The sequence below is a fragment of the Stegostoma tigrinum genome, chromosome 17, assembly GCF_030684315.1.
Source record: "Stegostoma tigrinum isolate sSteTig4 chromosome 17, sSteTig4.hap1, whole genome shotgun sequence".
Lineage (NCBI taxonomy): Eukaryota > Metazoa > Chordata > Chondrichthyes > Orectolobiformes > Stegostomatidae > Stegostoma > Stegostoma tigrinum.
In genome coordinates this window covers 1,180,829-1,206,290 of record NC_081370.1, presented here as the reverse complement: position 1 = coordinate 1,206,290, position 25,462 = coordinate 1,180,829, and the positions used below count along the sequence as shown (strand labels likewise).

Sequence of the window (25,462 nt, the reverse complement as noted above, 5' to 3'; positions counted from 1 at the left end):
TGTTCTGCTACTCTGGTACACTTTGTATGGTACGATCTGCCTGTAGAGTGCACAAAACAACACTTTTCACTGTATTTTGGCGCATGACAGAAATAAGTCAAAACAAATTAAAAATTGTAATTGACCTCTGTCAGGTCAATCCCTTCTACAATCACACATTTTTAAGGAGTTAAATTAATACTAAATGCTATGTGAATTTGCCTTGAAGTTTTTAAGGACTTCTCGAATGAAGTTTACTCTAAAAGAATGAGTTTCAGGTTCAGTCACCATCAATGTTTTAAGCAGCAATGCAGAAAAACTGTAGAGTAACCTGGGGCATTCATTGCACATGCCTTGCTGAGAAACAATTTGCTCTTTTAGCTCCACACATCTAACAGTGCAGGTGTGATCTGGAATGAGAACATTGAGAACTGAGAAGTTGACCTCTTAACTTTCTACTTTGAGACAATGTAGACTGGAATGTCAGCATGCGGCTCGGAATGGCCGCTGACACCTGGTACCATGGAAACAAGGAGCAGGTCAAACCGGGTAATGTTTCCGAGATTGGTGGAACTGGAATACTGGAAACAAAAATTGATGCTGCCACTTTCTCTCTCTCTCTCCCTCGCTCTCTCTCTGTCTCTCTTACACACACAAACACACACACACACACACACACACACACACACACACACACACACACACACACACACACACACACACACATACAGAGTTCACCTATTATCACTTTCCCAGCTGTAACACAAATCCATGCCTTTCTCACGCAGACACACCACATATACATGGAGTCAATTTCTCACAAAATGAAGGCCCTGTTAAAGACAGCTCTATGTACATTAGCACACCAACCTACTGACACCTATACAACAGCCAGGAGCAACATCACAAATACTCTACTTTTAATGCTAGTGCCTGCTCTCTCATTCTCATTTCATGCAGCACTGCCTTGGGGTTATCAACACTATGTGTCATTACATGCTGTCCAAAAAGAGAACTTCAAATTTGAAAGAATCCCTCCTTCCTGCCACCCTACAAAACAAGCGAATATCAGGGGGCTGAGATAGAGAAGCAGAGAAGGCATGCTACTGCTGATCTCTACCAGGCATCAGAACCAGATCAAAATACAGCAGAGGTTAGAAAGCTGAAAAGGTGACGGAAAGTGGTGTACTCAGCAGATCAGGCAGCATCGGTGGAGAGAAGAACATAACTAATGTTTCAGGGTCAATGACCTTTCATCAGGAACGGTCAGAGACGTGAGAAGTTAATTCAGTTTCTCTCCGCATAAGTGGCCAGTCCTGCTGACTTACTTGTCACGTTTTTCCCCCTTAATAATATGAACACAATGGGAAAGGCTCCAATTCCAACCCAGGTTTTGTATCCCAGTTCTTGACATGCTGTTTGGAACAGGATCTGTAGGTGAGACTAGGAAAGCCTTTATTCAAATTATAATTCTGCATAACAATCCTGCAGTTGTCTGATTGAGCTGAAAGTAATCATCTCTTTTTTTAAAAGAGAGAAAATCTTCCTTTTTCAAAAGTCTTTATTTTTGTTCCTTCCCTGTTTGTCACGTTCTCACAGCATGGACCATTTGTGGCCAAGGAAACTACTCACAAATCAGTCAACAGTGCTCACCACTCAGTGGGTAGATGAGTCTCCCAGCAGAGGGTTTGTCCAGATGCTGTTCAGAGATTGGGAACTTGCCACATGGGTACCGTCTGTTACAATTCGAACTTCAATGCATGAGCTTTAATCTTCATGTAACTGAGCATTCTCATATATGAAAAAACACGTTAAGGTCCTTCAGCTGCTCAAGCCTGCTGCACTATTCAATAAAATCTGATTGGACCTTCAACTCTAATTTGGTGTCTGCACTTCTACCATTATCTCACTGTTGATAGGGAAATTATCAGAGAAATTTCTGAGGGACAGGACTTACCTGCATTTGGGAAAGAATGGATTTATTAGAGATAGTCAGTGTTGTTTAGTGTGGGGGTGGTCATATTTCACAGATCTGAGTGAGATTTCTGAGGAAGTGACGATGATGGCTGATAAAGGTAGGGCATTGCATGCTGTCTACAAGGGCTTTACTGAAGAATTTGACAAGGGCCATCATAGTAGACTGATCCAGAAGATTACATCACATGAGATCCACTGTGAGTTAGCAGGTTGGGTGCACAATCGGTCATAAAAGATGTAGTAGTTGTGCAGAGGTGTTTTTCCAACTGGCGGTCTGTGTGTGTGCGTGTGTATAAATGATGTGGATGACAATATGGGTAGTCGGATTTGTTAGCATGCAGGTGACACAGAAGTTGGAGGAGCTGCTGGCACTGAGAAATGTTATCAAAGGATACAGATGAGTGGGAAAGTTGGACTGAAAAACAGCAGATGAGTTTAATCTGGCCAAGTCGGGATGCATTTTGGGAGGCCAAATTCACGAGGGAAATATAGAGTGAATGGCTGGACCCTGAGCACCACTGATATTCAGAGGGAAAATGAGGTGCACGTCCATAGATCCCTGAAAGTGGCAACACAATTGGATAAGGTTGTGAAGAAGGCATATGGCGTGCTTGCCTTCATCAGTCAGCTCAGAGAGCATAAAAGTTGGTCAGTCATGTCACAGCTGTATAAAACTTCAGTGAGACATTGTGAGCAGCTCTGGTCACCACACTATAGGAATGTTGTGGAGGCTTTGGAGAGTGGGTAGAAGAGGTTTACCAAGATGTTGCCTGGATTGGTGTATATTAACTACAACGGGAGGTTGGACAAACTTTGATTATTTTCACTAGAGTATCAGAGGCTGATATAAGTGCATAAAATTATGAGTGGCATGGATAGGTTGGAGATGTCAAATACTAGGGGGCATAGATTTAAGGTGAAGGGGGAAGCTTAAAGATGAGCAAGGCAAGTTTTTTGTTTAACACAGATGGTGGTGGGTGCACGGAACACTGGTGATATTTGAGGAGTGAGGATGTCACAGAGGGAATGGCCCATTCAGAATGCAGAAAAGGAAGGGCAAGGCGTGCTTGGTGGCAACATTATGCCAGAGGTGATGGGACTTGGGCATAATTTGTTAAATGGGGTGGAGGGTGAAGTCAAGGAGAATCTCATTATGGTTCCACTGGGATGGAGGGGACAACCAAGAATAGATGTGCGGGGCATGGAACAGAATTCGCCACACGTCTTATTCCATCTGGTCTCAACCCAATGTGCTCTGGCATCATGATGGCATTTCTCCTTATACACATGCTCAGTAGTTATTATTACATATTTAACCTTTTACTCTGCACCCATTATCTGAACATCTTTGTTATTTCCTGGCAACCAATCTGACAAAATGATAGATTTTGACTGAAATATTTATGATGAATAAACATATATGGTTGGGTTGGAAACCCGATTGTAATAATTCTGGTGTGGAATAGTGGGAATATGGGCTTGGATTGGAGCGGCATGAACAGTCAACATTAAGGGGGAAGGGAAGTTAAATATGGAGCAACAATTTCCAAGACAGTGGTGTAAAGTAGGCCGAGGTGTGTTGATGGGAAATTCGAAAGGATAATGGGATGATCTCTGAGGAGAGGGATCCTTGAATATGGACTAATAGGAGGATCAAGCAGGGAAGTTGGGTAACCAGCAGTTTATTGGTAATAGAGGGAGGACAAGGTGGGTCTTATGGTCAGTTGGTAGGAATGAAAAGAGAGCAACAGAGAATGATAGTTCATGGCGAGAGTCATAGTCATAGAGTTATACAGCATGAAAACAGACCCTTCAGTCCAACTAGTCCAGCTACTGACCGTGTTCCCAAACTAAACAAGTCCACTTGTCTGTGTCTGGCCCATATCATTCCAAACCATACCAATCATGTACTTGCCCAAGTGTTTTTTCGGTGTTGTTACCGTACCTGCATCCACCACTTCCTCTGTCAATTCATTCCACACATGAACCACTGTGTAAAAAAAGTTGCTCTTCATCTCCTTTTCGAAACTTTCTCCTCTCACCTTAAAAAACATACCCCTTGTTTTGAACTCCCCTACCCTAGGGGTGAATAAATCCTTGTTATTCACCTTATCTATACATCTCATCCATACACCAAATATTTTTATAAACCTCTTTAAAGGTTATAAACTCAAAGGTTTATAACCGCTTATAAACCTTAACTTCCCATGCTCCAATGAAAAACATTAGAGACGGCAGAATCTTGTTGAAAGGTCGCTCGAGTAGAGTAAGCTGTAGAGGCAGCTGAATAGATACTCTTAAACTTAATGGTGAAACATACAACAGTTCCTTACACCTGATGCAGATGGTACGGATAAAAGGGAAAAGAGATTTATAAACAGAACTGAAGTGGAGAAGCTCAGCTGGGTTCCTTGCATTCAAGAGTGATGCTAGAACAATGAGCAGTTTTAGCCGAGGAGAGCAGGAACCTACTTTATTTTGTGGTCCAGCCACATTTGACAGGTTAAGCCAATTGTCCATCATAGATGGTCCAGGTCTGCTTCCCTTGGGTTGATGTGGGTATAAATGCTGAATTCTACGTGCAGAAGATCTGGATGATTATAAAGCATGAAATGTGATTAAGATATAGCTGCTTTAATTCCAAAGTGACTGAGCCTCAAATGAAATTCAGACATAAAATTATAAACCATAGCAATGCTTCGGCCCTGTAAGAACCCCACAGTCTTACTGCATGAAATAAGATGCCAGAGTTATCTTTCCAGTGCTTGTGTAGGTAGATTTCTGCAAGGCTAGTAGAACTGAACAAAGTGGCGCTAACATAATATTCCAGGATGTAAATCCCATGGATTTTCATTTCTCTATCAGAGGAGATCACAGCATGGAAACAAACTGAGAAAATTTATTGTGATCAGAGATAATGGGAACTGCAGATGCTGGAAAATTCGAGATAACAAAGTCTGGAGCTAGATGAACACAGCAGGTCAAGCAGCATCTTAGGAGCACAAAAGCTGACGTTTTGGGCCTTGACCCTTCATCAGAAAAGGGTCTGAAAATCCTTTTCTGATGAAGGGTCTAGGCCTGAAACGTCAGCTTTTGTGCTCCTGAGATGCTGCTTGGCCTGCTGTGTTCATCCAGCTCCACACTTTGTTATCTGAGAAAATTTCAAAGTCTGGAGCTGGATGAACACAGCAGGCCAAGCAGCATCTTAGGTGCAGGAAAGTTGACATTTCGGGCCTAGGCCCTTCATCAGAAAAGGATTTTCAGACCCTTTTCTAATGAAGGGTCGAGGCCCGAAACGTCAGCTTTTGTGCTCCTAAGATGCTGCTTGGCCTGCTGTGTTCATCCAGCTCCACACTTTGTTATCTGAGAAAATTTCTTTCTTTCTATTTTATCTTCCCATTTTCTAATCCCCGTCTTGTCCCATCACTTATGGCAAAGAAGGACAGATGCTTTACAAAACATTATGTTAACACCCTAAAGCAAAGGAGCAGAAGTGAGCCATTCAACCCATCAAGCCTGGCTCAGTCATCCAACAATATTAGGGCTTATCTAATAATCCTCAAATCCTGCCTCTTCCCTTATACCGACGGTTTCCTCACTGTTTAAAAATCTTTCTATCTCATCCTTAAATATTGTCAATGACCCAAAGTGTTTTATAGTCAATGAAGCATTTTTGAAATACAGCCAGTATTGTAATACAGGAAATACAGCAGACAATGTGCACACAGCAGACTCCCACAGACAGCAATACATGGTGATGAGATCTTTTGTTTTATGATTGGTTGAGGGATGATTATTAGCTGCAACATGAGAAAGAACCTTTCTGCTTTTTCTAAAATTGTCCGTTTGGAAGAACAAATGGTACCTCAGCTTAAAAATCTCCAAAGTGGCCCTCCCTCAGTATTACACTGGATTAGTATTACCAGCTTGGATCAAGTGCTTAAATCTCTGGATTGTGATTTGAAGCCAGGACCTTCTGACGCAAACGCAAATGTGTTACTCATGAATTAGAATCGGCACATTGCTTTTTATTTGGAATCACAGAATTTGACAGTATCGATAGAGGCCATTCAGCCTGTCGTGTCTGCACCTGCTCCCAAAAGAGCTACCAATTAGTCCCACTCTCCAGCCCTACCTCCATAGCCCTCTAAATTCATCACTTTCAAATACATATACAGCTCTCTTTTGAAATCTCCTGTGGAATTCACCTCCACCACTCTCCCAGGTACTGCACTCCAAATTTTGACAACTTTCTGATGAAGTAGTTTCTCCTCATCTCACTTCTAGCTCTCTTGCTGACAATCTTGAAACTGTGAACCCCAGTTCCTGACATTCCAACCAGTGGAAACAGAATATCCCTCTTTATCCTGTCAAAGTTGTTCAGTTTCCAACATGTCAATAACTTCACCTCTTAATCTTCCCTGCTCCAGGGACAATAAGCCCAATTTCTCCAATCTTTCCTTATACCTAAAATCTCTTGTGCCTGGTTCAAATCTCAGAAATTTTCTTTGCATTCTCTCCAGGGCTTTGACATCCTTTCTAAAATCAGCTGCCTGGAACTGAACACATTACTCCAAATGTGGTCTGCCTAATGATTTGTGGAGGCGTAGCGTCACTACCTTGCTTTTATACTGAATGCCTCTATTTACAAACACAAGGCTCCATTCAGCCTTCCTCACAACTATTTTAACTCGCCCGGCCACTTTCAAAGAATCATGCACTTGAAACCCAAGGTCTCTCTGCTCCTGTACTGCCGTCAGAGTTGTACCATTGACCCTGTATTGTCTCAGTATTTCATCTACCAAAATACATTACTTCACCTTCCTCTGCATTGAAATTCACCTGCCAGCTGTCTGCCCGTTTGACCAACTTGTCAATGCTGGCTCTTTCCTTCAGGGTTTGTTCTCATGTTCTCAGATGAGGGCACAGACAAAAATAAACCTGTAACAACCCTTTAGCAGGCAATAAATTTCATTGCTGTGCTATGCTTGGTGGGGCATTGGGGCATTTATTGGATAATGGTCACTTTTAATTGTTCCTTGATTTGGACACTCTGAAAAGATGGCCCGGCATAAACAAAGTTGAATCCTCTCATTGATAAACAATCAAGGGTGGAATCTTCCATTTGCAGTCTAGGTTTGGTGGCAGGAGTGAAAGCTACTATCACTTCCATTCGTTAAGGTCAGCTTTAATCCTGCAATTGCAGTTATCAGGTCACTACAGGTGCATGCACAATGAACACAGTGAATCTGGTGATGAGACAGGCAGATATTGATGCCCCTTCCTTTACAGTTTCAAAGATCCTGACGTCGTATTTAAAGGGCACCAGGTCAGGCATTGAATCCCTTGGTCTCTCAAACAGAATACCTGTTGCTAAACATTCTGGCCTTCCCATTCTTTCTCCATTATGCTGCCAATATTGACTAGACAGAATAGCACCGTGGCCAATCTCCTTGACCTGTGCCTATTACACTCTAGCCTCAAAACCTGGGCCATTCTTCATGGCCCACTCAATATGGGCCAACACTATTTGATCTCAATCTAGGCACAGAGTGGATGGAAGCTCTCCAACGAGGACAAATCAATGGCTATTCACTCCAAAAGTCCAGCAAGTACAGTACCTCGCCTGCTACATGCAGTCAGGAATCAGGAAGCACATATTGCTTGTTCATGGAGAATTTAATTGGAAAGGGGAACGTGATTCTGACACGCAGGCCTTTCCATGGGGATATAAAGTGTCTCCTGAAACTCGATCTGGAATCTCAACCGGCATGTTATGCTCTGAGAACTTAACTGGAAACTTGTATCCTATCAGTGAGAAACTGATTTTGGCCTTCCTGTGGAATTCAGATCCCTGGTCATGCTGCTCTCTGGACAGCGCAAGATTTCACCTCAAGTTTCCATGAAGTTATGAATTGTTAAGACATTGGACAGTTAGTACTTGGTGTATGATTTGTAAATTTCAAGACCAACTCAAAAGACAGCAAATCAATAAATCACTACGCTACAATTCAGCAAGGCCACAGAATCAAATCACACAGAAGTGTGTTCAGCTTATAATGCCTCAACAATGATCTCATTGGCACTTTCCCCCCATTCTTTCCAAATAGAGCTGTACAGTATGGAAACAGACCCTCATCCATGCCAACCAGGTGTCCTATTTAGGGGCGGCACCGTGGCTTCGTGGTTAGCACTGCTGCCTCACAGGACAGGGGACCCAGGTTCGACTCCACCTTTGGGCAACTGTCCGCGTGGAGTTTGCACATTCTCCCTGTGCCTGTGTGGGTTTCCTCCTGTTTCCTCCCACAGTCCACAGATGTGCAGGTTAGATGGAGTGGCCATGCTAAATTTCCCATAGCATTCAGGGATGTGTAGATTAAGTGGGTTATGGTGGCAGGGGCAGGGGGGGGGGGGGGGGGAGGAGGAGGAGGAGGGGGGGAGGAGGAGAAGAATGCGTTGGGTGGGTGCTCCTAGGGTCAGTGTGGACTTTTTGGGCCAAAATGCCTATTTGCACATTGGAGGGATTCTATCCTTAATTAATCTAGTCTCATTTGCCAGCAGTTGACCCATATCCCTCCAAACCCTTCCTATTCAGATGCCTTCTAAATGTTGTAATTGTACCAGCTTCCACCTCTGCCTCTGGCAGCCCATTCCATGCACGCACCATCCAGTGTGTGAAAAAAAGTTGCCCCTCAGGTCCCTTTTAAATCTTTCCCCTCTCACCGTAAACCTATGCCCCTCTGGTTTTGGACACCGCCCCCGACCCTGGAGAAAAGACCTTAGCTATTCACACCCTATCCATGCCCCTCTCTCAAATGAGGAGAAAAAATCAGGACTACAGGCAGTACATTCCTGATCACAGCCACTCAAAGCATAACAAAATTTTCATCCTCCTTTGGCTCTTTTGTGAATTATGATAAATCCGTCTCCTTTGATTAGTTGACCATGCTGTCGCTGGGGCCAGATTTTCTTCATTTACTTTATCAAAATCCCTATTGACATATTTATTCTATGTATATATATGGGGTTATCATCAATCAACATCAAATGGTGGATTTTTGCAGTGTGTGCCCTCATTAGAGTGCAATTTATGGGCAGGTTAATTTCAACACTGACACATCAGCCTTCCTGGGATTATAGCTGAATAACTCAATTTCAGAAAGGAATTAATCAAATGATCTGATCCCCTTTGCAACACAAGATAGTACAGAACAAAAGATACAAGATTTTGAAGCTCCACTAGCATGATTAATTGAAACAGGTTTTTCTTCTTGTTCCACATCTCAGGTTGCTACCAAGTTCTTTTCATGACAATTGCTGCTTCAGATTCAAAGCATAGTTTTAATTTTCTAGTTTAGTGGGAACTTGTGGGTTAAGTCAAACCACACTTCTGGTCACATGCAGGAATAGAAATCTAGGGAACAGGATTAAGGAGGTTTCAGATGATACATCTGTGTTTTTCATAGTGAACACATTTTCTGTACTGGTCAAGTTGGAAGGAAAAGTGTCAAACGGAATGGTCAATGAGCTCATGAATTTGAAAAGGGAAAATCAAGCTTGACCAATCTGAATTTTTTTGCAGGTAGCACAGAAGAGAGATGAGGCAATGCTAATTTAGTTGTCCTAAGGGGCAACTTTTTCATGCAGAGGGTGGAGTATGAAATGAGCTGCCAGAGAAAGCAATGGAAGCTGGTACAATTATAACATTTAAAAGACATGGACGGGAACATGAATAGAGAGGGTTTACAGGGATATCGGCCAAGTGCTGGCAAAACATGAATGAACTTGCAGAATAGACAAATTTTCAACAAGTAGGATTCAACACAGATTTTTTATAAACTGCTGCAGGTTAGCAAGACCACGAATAAACAAACCATTTACTATGCTTCATTAATAAAACAACTGACAAACAAGTAGGGACATTAAACTGAAACTGGGTGGCACAGTGGCTCACTGGTTAACATTGCTACCTCACACCAGGGGCCTGGTTTCGATCCGAGCCTCGGTGACTACCTGTGTGGAGTGTGCACATTCTTCCCGTTTTTGTGGGTTTATGCCAGGTGTTCTGGTTTTCTGCTATAATTCAAAGATGTGCGAGTTTGGTGGTTTGGTGTCGTGTCCAGGGATGTGTAGGATAGGTGGATTTGCCATAGGAAATGTGCGGTTACGGGACACGCTTTGGAGCTGAGATCTGGGTGAGTTGCTTTATGGAGGATCAGTGTGGAATTGATGGGCCAAAAGGCCTTTTTCAGCACTGTAGGGATTTTATATATCGAATTTGTTTAGGCTACAATTGCCTATAGCATATGGCACGTTACAAAGAAGGAACATTCGGGCAATGAGCAGAGTACAGACAAAATTTACAATGAGGATACCAGAAATGTGCGGCTATAGTTATCAGGAAAGAAGTGACAGACTGGGTTTTCTTTCTCCTCGGAAAAAAATACGGAGAGCTGACCTAATGGAGGGCTTTCTAACTGTGAATGGTTTGAGTAGAATGGACAAGATGGAATGTTTCCTCTTGTGTGAGAAAGCATAACCAGGTCATCAATACAACAGAGTGATCAAGAGATCCAAAAGGGAATTCAGAAAAAAAACACTCTTCACCCAATGAGAAATGTGGAATTTTCTATCACTGGGAATGGTTGAAATGAAGAATGTCTACCTATTCGAGGAAAACTAGATATGTGTCTGAGAAAGAAGGGAATAGAGGATACGACAGTGGATTCAGATGATGAAAGATTACGGTGGACCAAATGGAGCATAAAGTCTGACCCTGTACTGGCTGGACTGAATAAATCATACGTAAGGGTCTTAAGCCACCTTTGTGAACTGCTGTATTCTGTGCGGTGTTGGCACATCTAACCACGCTGTTAGGGAGGGTACAGCGACAGGTTTTTCACTCAGCAACACACAAGGGGCTGTGGCACAGGATGGTGTGTAGCTTGGAGGAAATATTTGTCGATGGTGATCCCATCTGCTGCTTTTACCCCTCTAAGCGGTTGATGTCGTGGTTTTGGAAGGTATCTCGAAGGAGTATCAGCGAGTTACTGCAATGTATTTGTATACAGACTGATGATACACACTGCTGCTACTATGCATGAGTGAAGAGAATGAACATCAGTGGCAGATACAGTCCTAATGAAACAGGTTGCCTCTCACCTTTAGAAACTCAGCTCTGTCTCTGCACCCCCTAGGAACCAGGTTCCCTCTCTTTCTCCCAGAAATGCAGTCTTGCTGCACATCCAGCCCTGCCTTGTGCCTTGAAATCCAGTCTCCCTCTATCTAGGACTCGCTGTCCACAAGACTGGTGGAGGCAGAAACCCTCATTATAATTTTAAAATACTTTAACGTGCTGCAGAAATGCCATAAAGGCCAACCAAGTCGACCCACTGCGATTTGGAAAGTGACATTAGTTTGGTAGATATAAATGCTGTCCATGAAGTGTCTTGCCATCGAACTGGCATCGGAAGATTTGCAGGAATACGTGTGTTACATGGTTTCAGATGCCCTTGTGGACCGTGAATAACAGCTACACAAGGGGACTTGCGCAAAGAAATAATCAGTACTTCCTCAACTAGAGGTACTGCATATCATGCAGCAAAAACAGCAGGACCCAAGGGATGGAAAGGCATGAGCAGCTGAAAAAAAATCAATTACAAACATATTTGAAATCTTGCCGTATTTTGCACTATTTTTAAACAATCTGAAGGCTGCTGTTTTTGTCTTCATTAGGTTCGTCCTTCTGACCTCAAGCCAGACCTGCATTCAGCAAAACAATGGCCAGATGCAGACTTTTGGGGGGGGGGGGGGGGCGTTGATTGAGGATTAGAATGGGGGTGTGAGGACTGTCCAGGTCCTTCACTTTAAAAGATATTTCACAGGGTGAATTAGCATGTGAGGGTTGGCAGGTTTCTGCGGTACACTTGTAAAGATAACGAGTTATGAGGTGGTCAAAGGTCACTGAGATAAGCTTTAGCCACTGATGACTGAATACAATGGATCATTGGGTGGTGGGATGGGGCAAGGTGGGGATACTGCGGAGGGTTGGTTTAACTGTGTTTGAATACTGCAGGCTAATCTCTCTTTAAAATCCCCCACAGTCAGAGCACAAAGGCAGCATAATGCATTGATGTTCCAATGTGCTCTACAAGCAGGCAGAGGGACAGTGACATGCAGATCTGTTTGGTGGTTCAGCTGTGTGTCACATCGGGGTTGTAGTGACAAGGGAAGAGTTTAGATCTCATCCAGAGTACAACAATCTAAGATGGTCCTCTGCAGCATAGGAAAATTATCCAGAAGGTGGTAGAGGGCAGACAAACATGTAAAGAACTAGAAAAACAGTCCTGAGCATGCAGCTGCTCAGTCACAAATAGTAGCGACAGGGCATCAGGAACAAAACTGCATGAAACGTTGAGGTAGGGCTGGTTCAAGTCTGTATTTCGTTTCTCCACACTTGAAATGCAGAAACCTAACAAAAACTCTGAATTTTAAAGGTCAACAAAGTATTGTGGTACTTTTCTGCAACAAAAGGAGAGAGATTTGGAATTCAGGTTTTTTTTAAATTTAACCTATTTTTCTAATCAAGCTGTTCAGAAATGTTATTATGCACTTCTGGAGCAGGTGGGACTTGAACCTAGGCCTCCTGGTTCAGGAGTATTGACATGACCACTGCACCACAAGAGGGCCCACTAATGAAATCAAATTTAATTCCACCATTAGGTACAATGGGATTTGAATTTCTGATCCACCTCATTATGAGTCTAAGGGCTTTACCACTCCACCACATAAGTTATGGATCGAGTTAAAGTTTGGATCATACATGATGCAACCAATTGGCAGCACTGGGCCTCGGAAGTGAATGGCCTATTCCTGCTGCCAATTGAACAAGCTAGCTGCTCACTGAAAGGAATAGCTCATTTACTTTACACATGCAATTGAGCTCACTTACACATTTGCATGTGAGCATGATGTACTTGATGGCAGGGAGCAACAAAGCTCTTGTACTTTGAGACTAATAGTATTGTTGCAGTTCTCAGTGCAGTCCTGAGGCAGTGATGACTGCCAGAGGTTTTTTTTTGCATGTGTGAGAAACCCTAGTCTACTGTCTCATTTGGACGATAAATATCACATAAAAATAGTCAATTAGAGAACGGGAGCTTGCACTCAGGATCAAGCCAATACTGATCCCTCAATCAAATTCACAGAAATCGATTATTTGATCATATATCTGACTTCTATTTCATATGTAAAAAATTTAGCTGAAATGTTTTCGACATTACAACAGTTACCACTCTTCGAAAAATATTTAAATGACTGTAGTTGGGTGCTTTGGGATTTCCGCCAAACAACAATGCACCAAATCTGGCACTTCCAATCAATTATGCCATAACATGTAGCTTTAAGAAAAGCAACACTCAGGTATTAAACAAAAAGACCATAAACAGCACAGAAGTAATTTTCAATAAATGTGGTGCTGCCGCTAATTCACTTTCATTGGGACTTGGTTAAGCATTTAAAAACCACAGACTGTTCTTTTACACTCAATGAGTTATTTTTGCCACTTTGTTGTATGTTACAACTCATTAAGTAAGAGAACACCAATCCCACTACCCTCTAATTGTACCTTGTTGCTTAATGGCAAGTGTGCAAATAGTGAGCTGTTAAGGAAGTCTGGAGTTATTGCGCAATAACTGCTTTTGGTGCTTTTTACTCCCGTCTGTTCAGGGGTCAAACTGCCAGGAAGTTAGACTTCACGATTTGTCTGGATAATTTGTGAACTTAAGAGTATTCAATACCATGCCTGTGGGAGCTCAGTTTTCACTGTGCCTATCTGTGAAATCAGAAGTGGAGTGAAGTTCTATTTATAAAAAGCATCACATGAGTAATTCATCATAGGATCCTGCAAAGACAGGGCAGGATTAATGACAAAAGGGTCACAGCCATATATTGCAATTCTTGTCTTCTCTATAATGGGATTTATAGGAATAGTGGGTCCACTACTGGAGCCAACAACGACAACTCAACAAAGGATCCAAAGACTTGATCATCACCAGGGATGAAACGGCATAAACACAATGGGGTCCAGCAGATAACTGAATAACATCAAAACACAGAATTACATAGAACAAGGGCATTCACCCAGCTAATGTATTCTGGCGTTTCTTGTTCAGATGTGAATGTCAAGAGATCATGAGTATTAATGAAGCCACAACATACAGAAAATAATTAATGTCAGCATTCACAACACGTCCCATACCAACAAACTGAATATCACCATTTTGGCTGTTATTTAACAAAAGATTTGCTTGAATTTGAGAATGATGAGAAAGTTAATGCGAGATGCAGATGGGGAGGTGATGGCTTAGCGGTATTACCGCTAGACCACTAATCCAGTGACCCAGGTAATGATCTCGGACTTGGGCTTGAATCCCACCATGGCCAATGGTGGAACTGAATTCAATGCAATACGTGGAACTGTTGGAAAAACCTATCTAGTTCGTCATGTCTAATGAAAACCTGACCTGGTCTGGTGTACGTGACTCTAGAGTTATAGCGATGTGGTTGCCTCTTAACTGCCCTCTGGGCAATGGGCAGTGAATGCTGGCCTGGCCAGCAATTCTCACACCTGGTGAATGAATTAAAAAAAAGCTGCAACACAGTCGCTGCAAGAGACTCCCAGAAGCCAAGGAGAGATCAAACATCCCTCACGCACTCATGGGATGCCCTGACTTCTAGCCAAGCAAAATGGGGGGAAGGTTCAGATACGAAGGTATCAAAATACATCGAGCAAATTTGTCAGGAATGTGTGGAGGCAAAGTCGAAGCATTGCAGAGAATATACAGGCCTCCCAGTAATCCATTTGCACAACCGTTCAACATGTGGCAGAGTCTGCAGATCATTCATTCGCCATCTCAGAATCCACTGAACCAAGGTGGAACTAAGTCATCTTGAAGGTCAGGCAGCATCTGATGTCAGCTCTGATAAAGAGTCATTTAAACTTAGATGACAAAGTGTGGAGCTGGATGAACACAGCAGGCCAAGCAGCATCTCAGGAGCACAAAAGCTGACGTTTCGGGCCTAGACCCTCTCTGATGAAGGGTCTAGGCCCAAAACGTCAGCTTTTGTGCTCCTGAGATGCTGCTTGGCCTGCTGTGTTCATCCAGCTCCACACTTTGTTATCTTGGATTCTCTAGCATCTGCAGTTCCCATTATCAGTCATTTAAACTTGAGCAGTTAGCTTGCTCTCTCTCCCCGGGTACTGCCCGACTTGTTGTAATTTCCAGCATTTTTTTTTGCTTTCACTATAGATTCCAGCATCTGCAGGAATTTGCTCCTCAAATCCTGAGGGACCTCCTAAGCAGAGGGGAATGCAGTATGTAGCTTCTGGTTAGTAAACTGATCTGGAGTATCTTCAACTTGAACTAAATCGTCTAACCGTCTCCTGTGACTTCAAGCCTCATGGTTGATTGTTAAGAAAAAAATTCTTGGGCAAAGCATCTACAGTGAAATTATATAATTGTGTTGCCCCACAATATATGTAAAGTTAATGGGTGTGGGAATAGAGAGGAGAAAAAAAAACACATTCTCTGTTATTATTCAAGCCAAGTTCTCCCCTTCACCATCCAGGTAACTACATAACGCAAAGAAAAGAAAAATTAATAATTGGCATTCAAACAGCTAGTCATTAATTTAGTGACCTCCAGAATCGGTCAATATCCAGTACTTACAAATGGAGCCAATGATCTTCACTACTCTTAGAAATAGTGGGATTATACTGACCCTTGGGTCCAATCAAACGACCATGCCCAACATCAGAATAATTCACAGAACAGTCAATGAATACCCAATGAACTAAATTCACTTTTACAGAGATGTCAGAATACGATAGAGCCCAGCAATAATATATATGCAAAGGCAGAATCAACAATCTGCACACAGTAATTACGAATCTGTATTTACTGCCAGCACGAATGAACTGTGTTCACAGAGCCATTCAACATTCTTGGTATTTGGGCAAGCAGAGGATGCTTTCCCAGACTCGGACACTAATCAGGACACCTACTAAGCCAGCCAACTGTCTCTACCTTTCCAGATACTTAGTTAACAATTTCCATTTGCCATCATTGATCAGAATTTTCTGTGCTTACTAATGGAGTTTGTCCGCATTAACAGTCAGTTAAGGAGCAGATATGAAAGGGTCAGCAATTGATCTGTGTTCATTCACAGAATATACGCTCAAGTTCAGAGATCTCTTTCAGCTTTCTTCAGGGCCCACTTCTATTATGTTTCTCCCTCAGAGTTGTTTATCTTTGAAAGATTCTCCTGAGGTTTTTTGAGAAAAAAGATGAAGATAAACTCCTGAAAGAGACAACCAGAGCTTCACAAACATAAGAACACAGAAACTAGGAGTGGACCATTCAGCCCATTGCATTTGCTCTGCCAGTCAACATGATAATGGCTGATCATCCAACTCAGTCCCCTGTTTCCACTTTCTCTCATAGTCTGTAATCCCTTTAGCCCTAAGAACTATAACTATGTCCTTCATGAAAAATAAATACTGTTCCTCATTTTCTATTGACACTTGTTTGCCATTGTGTGATAAACGGAAAACTAACTGAAATGTGTACACGTCATTTAAAAGAATTTACATTCCAGGTAATTAAGTAATGCCATTTTATAATATTTGGGAAAGAGGACAAGATGAGAAAAACTGTAAATGAGCAAACAACCCAGATTGTCTATGGAGCAGCAATTATCTTTGAACTTTTCCATTCCACTCCAGCTGCTTTCAAAATGTACAACTCAATATATGCTGAAGAACGCCGTCCCATCAGGGGGTTTGACCACTTCCTTGGACAGAATAAGGGGCTAACCACTGGGAGTCCGAAACAAAACCCTGACTAGTTTTAGAGATAATAGGAACTGCAGATGCTGGAGAATCTGAGATAACAAGCTGTAGAGCTGGATGAACATAGCAGGCCAAGCAGCATCGAGGAGCAGGAAAGCTGACGTTTCGGGCCTAGACCCTTCATCAGAAATGGGGGTGGGGAAGAGGATTCTGGAATAAATTGGGAGCGAGGGGAGGCGGATCAAAGATGGATAGAGGAGGAGAAGGTAGGTGCACAGGAGACAGACAAGTTAAAGAGGTAGGGATGGAGCCAGTAAAGTGGGGAGGTAGGAGGAGATAGGTCAGTCCAGGGAGGATGGACAGGTCAAGGGGGCAGGATGACGTTAGTAGGTAGGAAATAGGGGTGCAGCGTCTCATACACTCACCTTTATTGGCTCCATCCCCGCCTCGTTGACTTGTCTGTCTCCTCTCCAACTATCTTCTCTATCCATCGTCCATCCGCCTCCCCCTCTCTCCCTATTTATTTCAGAACCCTCTTCCCCTCCCCCTTTTCTGATGAAGGGTCTAGGCCCGAAACATCAGTTTTCCTGCTCCTAAGATGCTGCTTGGCCTGCTGTGTTCGTCCAGCTCTACACCTTGTTATCCCTGACTAGTTTTATCCTGACAGTTGGCCAGGTAAAATTAAAATCACTGCAACCATTCCAGCAATGTGCGCTACTAAATAAATAAACCTGACTCTAAAGATCATAAGACATAGGAGTGAAAGTAAGGCCATTCGGCCCATCAAGTCCACTCCGCCATTTAAATCATGGCTGATGGGCATTTCAACTCCACTTCCCTGCACTCTCCCTGTAGCCCTTGATTCCTCGTGAGATCAAGAAATTGTCGATCTCTGCCTTGAAGGCATCTAACGTCCCGGCCACCACTGCACTCCATGGTAATGAATCCCACAAGCCCACCACTCTCTGGCTGAAGAAATGTTGTCTCATTTCAGTTTTAAATTTACCCCCTCTAATTTTAAGGCTGTGCCCACGGGTCTCCCCGCCTAACGGAAACAACTTCCCAGTGTCCACCCCTTCTAAACCATACATCTTGTAAGTTTCTATCAGATCTCCCCTCAACCTTCTAAACTCTAATGAATACAATCCGAGGATCCTTAGCCGTTCATCATACGTTAAACCTACCATTCCAGGGATCATCCGTGTGAATCTCCACTGGACACGCTCCAGGGCTAGTATGTCCTTCCTGAGGTGAGGGGCCCAAAATTGGACACAGTGTTCTAAATGGGGTCTAACTAGAGCTTTATAAAGCCTCAGAAGCACATCGCTGCTTTTATATTCCAACCCTCTTGAGATAAACGACAACATTACATTCGCTTTCTTAATTATGGACTCTACCTGCATGTTAACCTTCAGAGAATCCCGGACCAACACTCCCAGATCCCTTTGTACTTCTGCTTTGCGAATTTTGTCACAGTTTAGAAAATAGTCCATGCCTGTATTCTTTTTTCCAAAGTGCAAAACCTCAAATTTACTCACATTGAATTTCATCAGCCATTTCCTGGACCACTCTCCTAAACTGTCTAAATCTTTCTGCAGCTTCCCCAACTCCTCAGTACTACCTGCCTGTCCACCTATCCTTGTATCATCAGCAAACTTCGCCAGAATGCCCCCAGATCACACTCCTGGTTCATTTTTCCCAGCATGATTCTGGATGCTTATCACGTAAACTATGGCAACAAGTTATACAACATATACTGACTGCAGTAAATGTACTAATATTGCATTACACTGGAAGTTATTTGTTACATCTTAATTGGTTAAAATACTGGAAATTTTAGATTTGGTTCTTCAATGAATAGACATCCAACTCTTATATTTTTGACATGCAAACACTTTCAAACGAATATTACAACATCATCCATGCCAACAACTTGACTAGTTCTCAGGCAGGGAGATGATAGCGTCGTGGGAATGTTATTGGATTAGTGAAACAAGAATGCCCTGAACACGTAAGTTCCAGTCCCACCAATGTAGCTCAATTTGAATTCAGTCAATTCAGCATTCTGGAATAAGGTACTGATCATTCTTAACAGTGATCACAAAACTATCAGGCTATCACACAACGTAGGAGCAATTACAGCAGATGCTAGAATCTGACTGAAAACACCAAATGCTGGAGATCACAGTGGGTCAGGCAGCGTCCATGGAGAGACAGCAAGTTAACGTTCTGAGTCTAATGAAGAGTCATCTAGACTCAAAACGTTAACTTGCTCTCTCTCCACAGATGCTGCCTGGCCCGCAGTGATCTCCAGCATTTGCTGTCTCCAGACTGTCATGTATATCTGGTTCACAAAAATCGTTCAGTGGGGGAAATCTTCTGTCTTCACTTGGTCTGGCCTATACGTGTCTTCAAACCCACAGCAACACGGCTGATTCCGAAATGGAATACAGTTAGCTGTAGGTGGCTCAAGAATAATTTGGGATTGGCTAGCCTTGCCAATGATGATCACATCCCAAGAACAATATTAAAAACATGACTACATTACTGATAGTTTAAAAAAAAGGAAGATTTGCATTTCACTATTGCATGATGTTCCAATGTGCTTTACTGCCAATTAGTTATGTTTGAAGAGCAGCTGTTGCAGGAAGTAGGACAACCACTTTAACATAGCAAAGTCCCACAAACAGAAACAAGACAGCCTACTTGAGTATGATGTTGGTTGAAGGATGAATATTTGTCTGGACTTATAGCCAGCTTCTGAAAAAATGTTCATCACCTATTCCCTTCTCTTTATACATCAAGAACTGGCTTGTTCCTTCTACATTATGCCTCCAGCCATTTCCACAGTAGTTACAGGTCTTCCTCAAAGCAGAGTTGTAATCGTCTGTGCACTCTTTCGGTTTCAAACTGTGCCATTCAGTGCAGTTAACATACAAATAGATAGCATGCTACAAATCTAGCTATATGCTTGTGGAGACAGATTACATCTCTGCTACCAGCAAAGATATAATCACATTTATTAAGGCAGCACGGTGGCTCAGTGGTTAGCACTGCAGCCTCACAGCACCAGGGACCCAGGTTCGAGTCCAGCCTCAGGTGACTGTCTGTGTGGAGTTTGCACATTCTCCCCGTGTCTGAGTGGCTTTCCTCCAGGTGCTCCAGTTTAGGTGGATCGGCCATGTTAAATTACCTGTAGTGTTCAGGGGTGTGTGGATTATAGGGGGATGGGTCTGGTGGGATGCTTTGAGGGTGGTGTGGACTTGTTGGACTGAAGGGCCTGTTTCTATACTGTAGGTAATCTAATACCAGTAACTTTCTGATTTGAGAGAGAAACTGTATTCATCAAAACCATCAATACAAAGAACCAAGATAACAAAGTGTGGAGCTGGATGAACACAGCAGGCCAAGCAGCATCTCAGGAGCACAAAAGCTGACGTTTTGGGCCTAAACCTGAAACGTTAGCTTTTGTGCTCCTGAGATGCTGCTTGGCCTGCTATGGTCATCCAGCTTCACACTTTGTTATCTCAGATTCTCCAGCATCTGCAGTTCCCATTATCTCTGAATACAAAGAACCAAAATTATTTTGCCAAATTCACTGCTCTTTTCTTTTAGAAAATACTTATGGCTTTGTGGAGGGTATATACATACACATGTAAAAGAACTGCTGAAAGACGGAAATAATGGACAATCTGATATTTATGATTTTTCACGGCCCTAGAATGTTCTAAAACAGTTTGGACCTGTTGAAGTAATTATGTAGAATAATCACTATCACAACTGAGAACACATTGTCCCTAACTGTGCACAGCAAAACCCCAACAACTAACACAGAAACAGCGACCAGATCACCAATAATAATCTGCAGAATAAAGGAAAAACCTGACACAGACAGATATAAATGTTCCAAAAGTGAACCTCAAGAGAAAACCTAAAATTAATAAATAGCTGAAGTGCAGGCAGAAATTTAAGTAGGCATCAGTTTGCAAAGCCAGAAATGCAACTACAGTACGTGACAAAAGAAAATGGGAGGTGGAACAAGTTGATGGTACCTAGCTGTGTGAAAGTTAATGGTTTCAGATTTATATTTAATATTATATACATTATGGAGACAATTAATTGTTGCTTGGTGCTAAGTATCTGCGTTCTAGTGTAACCTTAGTACACTGGAACCAGCAAGAAGATCTGAGCAGTCTTAGATGTGATATTATTCGCTTATTTTGTTTCCCAGGTGCATCAAAAGCTGCTCCTTCAGCTTACCCATCTAACAGATCCCCTTTTTATGGATTTTTGCAAAGCTCCAACCTAGTGCATAGTGCTGTTGCATTTAGCATACATTATCTAGAGATTCTAGAGTAGCAAGGAAAGTTAATATTCTTCAAAGTCCCTTTGTATTGAGCATTTTGCCTGACTCCCTGAAACAGGCTGCAGCATTTTAATAATAGCCTGCATCCTGAGCTTTCTCATTTGGTGCTTGTGAGGGTTGTTTTTAGTGCAGCAGCGTAGACATGAGCTATTGAAACGCGATGCATTAAATTTCAATTGCACACAGTAAAAGCCTGGCCATGGGAACTGTGGTGCCCACAGGATACTGGCTGGCATCAGTATTACTGACATGAGATGTGCTTGCCAGAGGAAGGCTCATTAACGAACATATACTTATCAAAAAAAATTAACTGTTCCTTCTGAAAGCTAGAATTTGATGTGCATCAAACAAAATGAGAGGTTTTTTTTTTGCCAGTTACTTTCAAACACCCTTGATCTTTTGGGATAAAACAGATGTGAGAACTTTCATATTTTGTGCTTCTTCTAAATAAATGAAGCCCTGTACTGAAGTTGAATGAAGAAGTGCAGCAGCAAATTCTGAAATTAAAACAGAAAATGCCAGAAGAATAGATCTGTTGCTATCCTATTAAAGAAGAGCGGTCAGCCCTTTGAAAAGTGACTGGGATCAGTTGTGCCCCTCAAATGGAACTTAAAACGGATGACAGTTGGAAGAAGGGAGAAATATAACAAAGTAAATATTCATCCTGAGCACCCCAATGGAAAATGGGTAGTGTCACTTCATTTGTCTATAACATAGCACGCCCAATATACTGCTCTACTGATAGCTGTGGACAAATAGCTGGGAAACAAAGTTACAACTTTGGTCAGCAGTTAAAATTTAACAGGTGGTCAAACAGGGGAGTTGTGGGCACAGGAGGTGGGGAGGGAATTTGCTCCCTTGCCCTGAACCTTGACATCAAATTAAGTTTACAGAAACTTCCAGGTCCTTTCCTTCTCAGTTCTCAGCTCACTCAACACTATTTCCAATTTTAAGCAGCTTAACGAGGAACTGGAAGGATGATTCTGGGACTTAAAATGTTAAAGTTATAATTCGAGACTCACGGATTAGAGTCAAAACTGAAATGGAACTGACAGAAGAAATGATCAATATCTTAGAAGTTTCAAGAGGCCTGCGTTCCTGGGACTAGTGGCCCTCCAAGCCCTATCAAACTGATGCGACATTCTTATTATTGTCTCTGTAACATTTTTTCTTCCTGGCAAATAAAGATCTCACAAATCCAAGCAGCCATGGTGGGTCAGAATTCCATCACCTTTTAACGTCAACGCAAGTTATCTCTGTTGAATGTGGGTGCTTCAAGTGGGTTCTGGTTGGCACCACACATGACATGGTTAAAGCAATTATATGAGAAATCTTATCTAGTTTATTCAAATCATTAATACCTTGATAATTATCTGCTTGCAGAACATTGCATCTTTTTGGAATGGCTCAGTTGGTCTCACACTTACAAATGAGCAGCTCAGTGAACTAACACAATATTGGTTCAATACAACTTCGCTGTGACCTTCACAATACTGGTTTAGTACTATTCCGAGAGGATAACTGGGAAAACAGAACATAGGTAGTTGAGGTAAATATTGTAAAGGGCGTATCCTTTAATGTTAACACGTTTTTGATTGTGGACTGAAACGGGGAAAGAGGACTACTTCAGAAAAAAAGCCAAGGGTTCTAGAACTATTGCTGCAGTTTTTAAAAGCAAGTTACTAACACTTATTGTAAGTGATATTTGCACTGCTGCTCGTTCAGCCAATGGGAGAAGGTTAGTTGAAGACAACTGACACAAGGGAGTATGTACATGATGAGAATCAGTCAGCAACAAATAGCTGATTGGTCTGTGGACCAATTGTTGTTGACAAAGGTATTCTGCCTACAAACAACTATACGATTGACTCGCAGCTAGCTGAAAGTTTGTGGCTGCAAATGATATTGCCAGAGAACTCCAAAAGTGAAGGTAATGTCTTTCTCCCTCTTCAAACAAAAAAAATACCCTGAAGGATCTAAACAGCCAGTTTTCTTTCCCCTCACTGCCGTAAACTAAGGCTTTTGACTAATAAGCCAGGGGCTTCATAATGTGTGAACCAGTTGCTCTGTACTTCCTACAAGGGACTGAAATTACCTGGAGAATCGAGATTGAAAACAGCAAATAAAAGCATAATAATGGAGTTGCTGGGAATCTGAAATAAAAATGCAAAGTGCTGAAAAAGCTCAGCTGAATTTCTCCTGCACTGTTTTTATGATTAAAGAGCAGCAAAAACGATCATTTCAATGCCTGTGGACAGGACTGCCTTCTAGTCCTTCCATCCATCCAAAACACCAATTTGTCTGTCTATGTAAGTGTGTAGGGAGAGTTTTGGTTGGAGGTTACAGTGTTAAATGGAAGAGTTATATGTAAACAGTTCATAGTTGCTTGTTTGTGGCTCAAATCTATTTATTCTTCAGTACAGAAAGCGCAGCCAGCTTTCTATCAACCTAGGTCTAAAAAGACAGGAAATTTAAGAACTTTCCGCACTTTGATTAAATCTTTAACTCATGCGACAACTCCAGAAACAGCCAAGGGCTTGATTCTCTCTGTGCTATGCCAGTCAGGTGCAAAGATATTAAAAGTTGAACATAACAAGTCTGGTGAAGATGAAGACAATGGAGTAACGCCCTCAATGATGTATTACTGTAAGTGACTGATTGATGTAATACCCATAACTTGCATCATTTGCATTTGTATTGAGGGAATTCCCCCAAACACATCCCCAAGGCTCCCCCAGCTCATTCCCATCCCTAGGTGACAAATGAACAGTAAGTAGTTACAAAGAGGGTCACCGGATAGGGACAGATCCATATATAGATATCTTCTGCATAACCTGTGCAGAGATGTTATGGCACACCTCTGAAGCAGGTGAGACTTTGAACCCCTAACTCCTGGCTCAGAAGTAGGGGCACTACCACTGCGTCACAAGAATCCTCTCAGACCCACCGAAACCAGGTTGACCCCAGCGCATATGGGCTGTGGCCATTAAATGTTCACTGTAGGGACTGAATTTATTGCTAGGTAAAAAGGGCAACCATGGTCCTAGCTGTCAAGAACGTCATCTGGGTAAGGTGGGAATGTGGCAGGGTTTGGAGTGTGTAACTGCTCCATCTAACTGAATGCCCTTTCCACCTCAGGGAGCAGATGATGCCGCCCTTAGATACTGCATGCTATCAAACACACTCAGCCCCTGCCTGCTGCAAGATCTAGCAGAAGTCTCATTCCAACTCTCCATCTCACTGACTCGAAGAATGGACTCAGCACTTACTCCAAAATTTAAACTCCCCTCTCTTGCTGCTCAGTCTCTTTGCCACCAAGTGCTTGCCTATTTACTTCAATCACATCCAGGGCAATTCTACATTCACATAGCAAGGATTTTTCCTTGAATAATATAATTCCTTGCTGTCATGCCAACATTTACTCAGAATTCCCCCCCAATCACCCAAGCAACATTGAAATATTTGCAGCATTTTTACGTTCTTCCATCTATCAACTTAATTTTAAAAGGCTACATACATTGGTTTAAAATATGCGTCCCTCATTAATTTTTTTTCAGCAGGCTTTAAATTTATTACAAGCCAATTTCCAATCAATCCTGTGGTGAGCTCTCAGTAGCAGAGCTACTGTGGGCAGAGAGATCAACCAGATCACCCAGACGACATAAATGAAGCTATCTCCATGAGAGCTGGAATGCCTGGCACATAATAGTGGGCACATTAATGCAGTGTTAAGACCAATGCTGATCGGAAGAGCCAGCATGAAATGTGTATGATAATCTTCCAAACAATTACCAAAAGGAAAAGAAATTCACTTGTGACTTTCCAAGCCCAGGTTTACGCTGCCAGCTGTTTACCATTTTTAACTGGAATGATGCTGTCATAGGTCAGCTGCTATAGCATCGCAAAACACAGGGCAGGGAAATAAAGTACACACTCTGCTATTAAAATCGGTCAAAAAGGAAATGTCAAATTTTTCTCAGTGAGTGCCACACTGAAGTCCATACCGTGCTGCTGCCTGGCTTGACAATAGTCCCTGTGTCAACGTTGGTACAGATGTTGGTTTAAAGTCTGCCGCTGTTGTGTTCGATCGATGCACACTGGCTATCTTGGCACCTGTCCTACAGCAATAAGGAGACAAAATTGCATTATAACTTAGAAACATCCTTCAATCAAAGGCTTTATTCTTTTCTTTCTTGTGAACACCTGACCATTTACTGCCCATTAGCAGATTCCTGATGCTGAATCATTTACAAATGGTTTTGCAATTTGTGGATTCCTGACTCAGAGTT

At 42.3% G+C, this 25,462-nt stretch overlaps 1 protein-coding gene across 3 annotated transcripts in view; it reads right to left on the bottom strand.

The window, feature by feature from the left end:
• Positions 1 to 25,462, bottom strand: part of dgkza (diacylglycerol kinase, zeta a) — a 616,491-nt gene that overhangs the window by 88,145 nt on the left and 502,884 nt on the right. For all 3 annotated transcript variants that reach the window (XM_059651884.1, XM_059651885.1, XM_059651883.1), the window contains one exon: positions 25,178 to 25,291. In XM_059651884.1, coding sequence (XP_059507867.1) covers positions 25,178 to 25,291 — 114 coding nt within the window. The remainder of the gene's footprint in view (positions 1 to 25,177; positions 25,292 to 25,462) is intronic.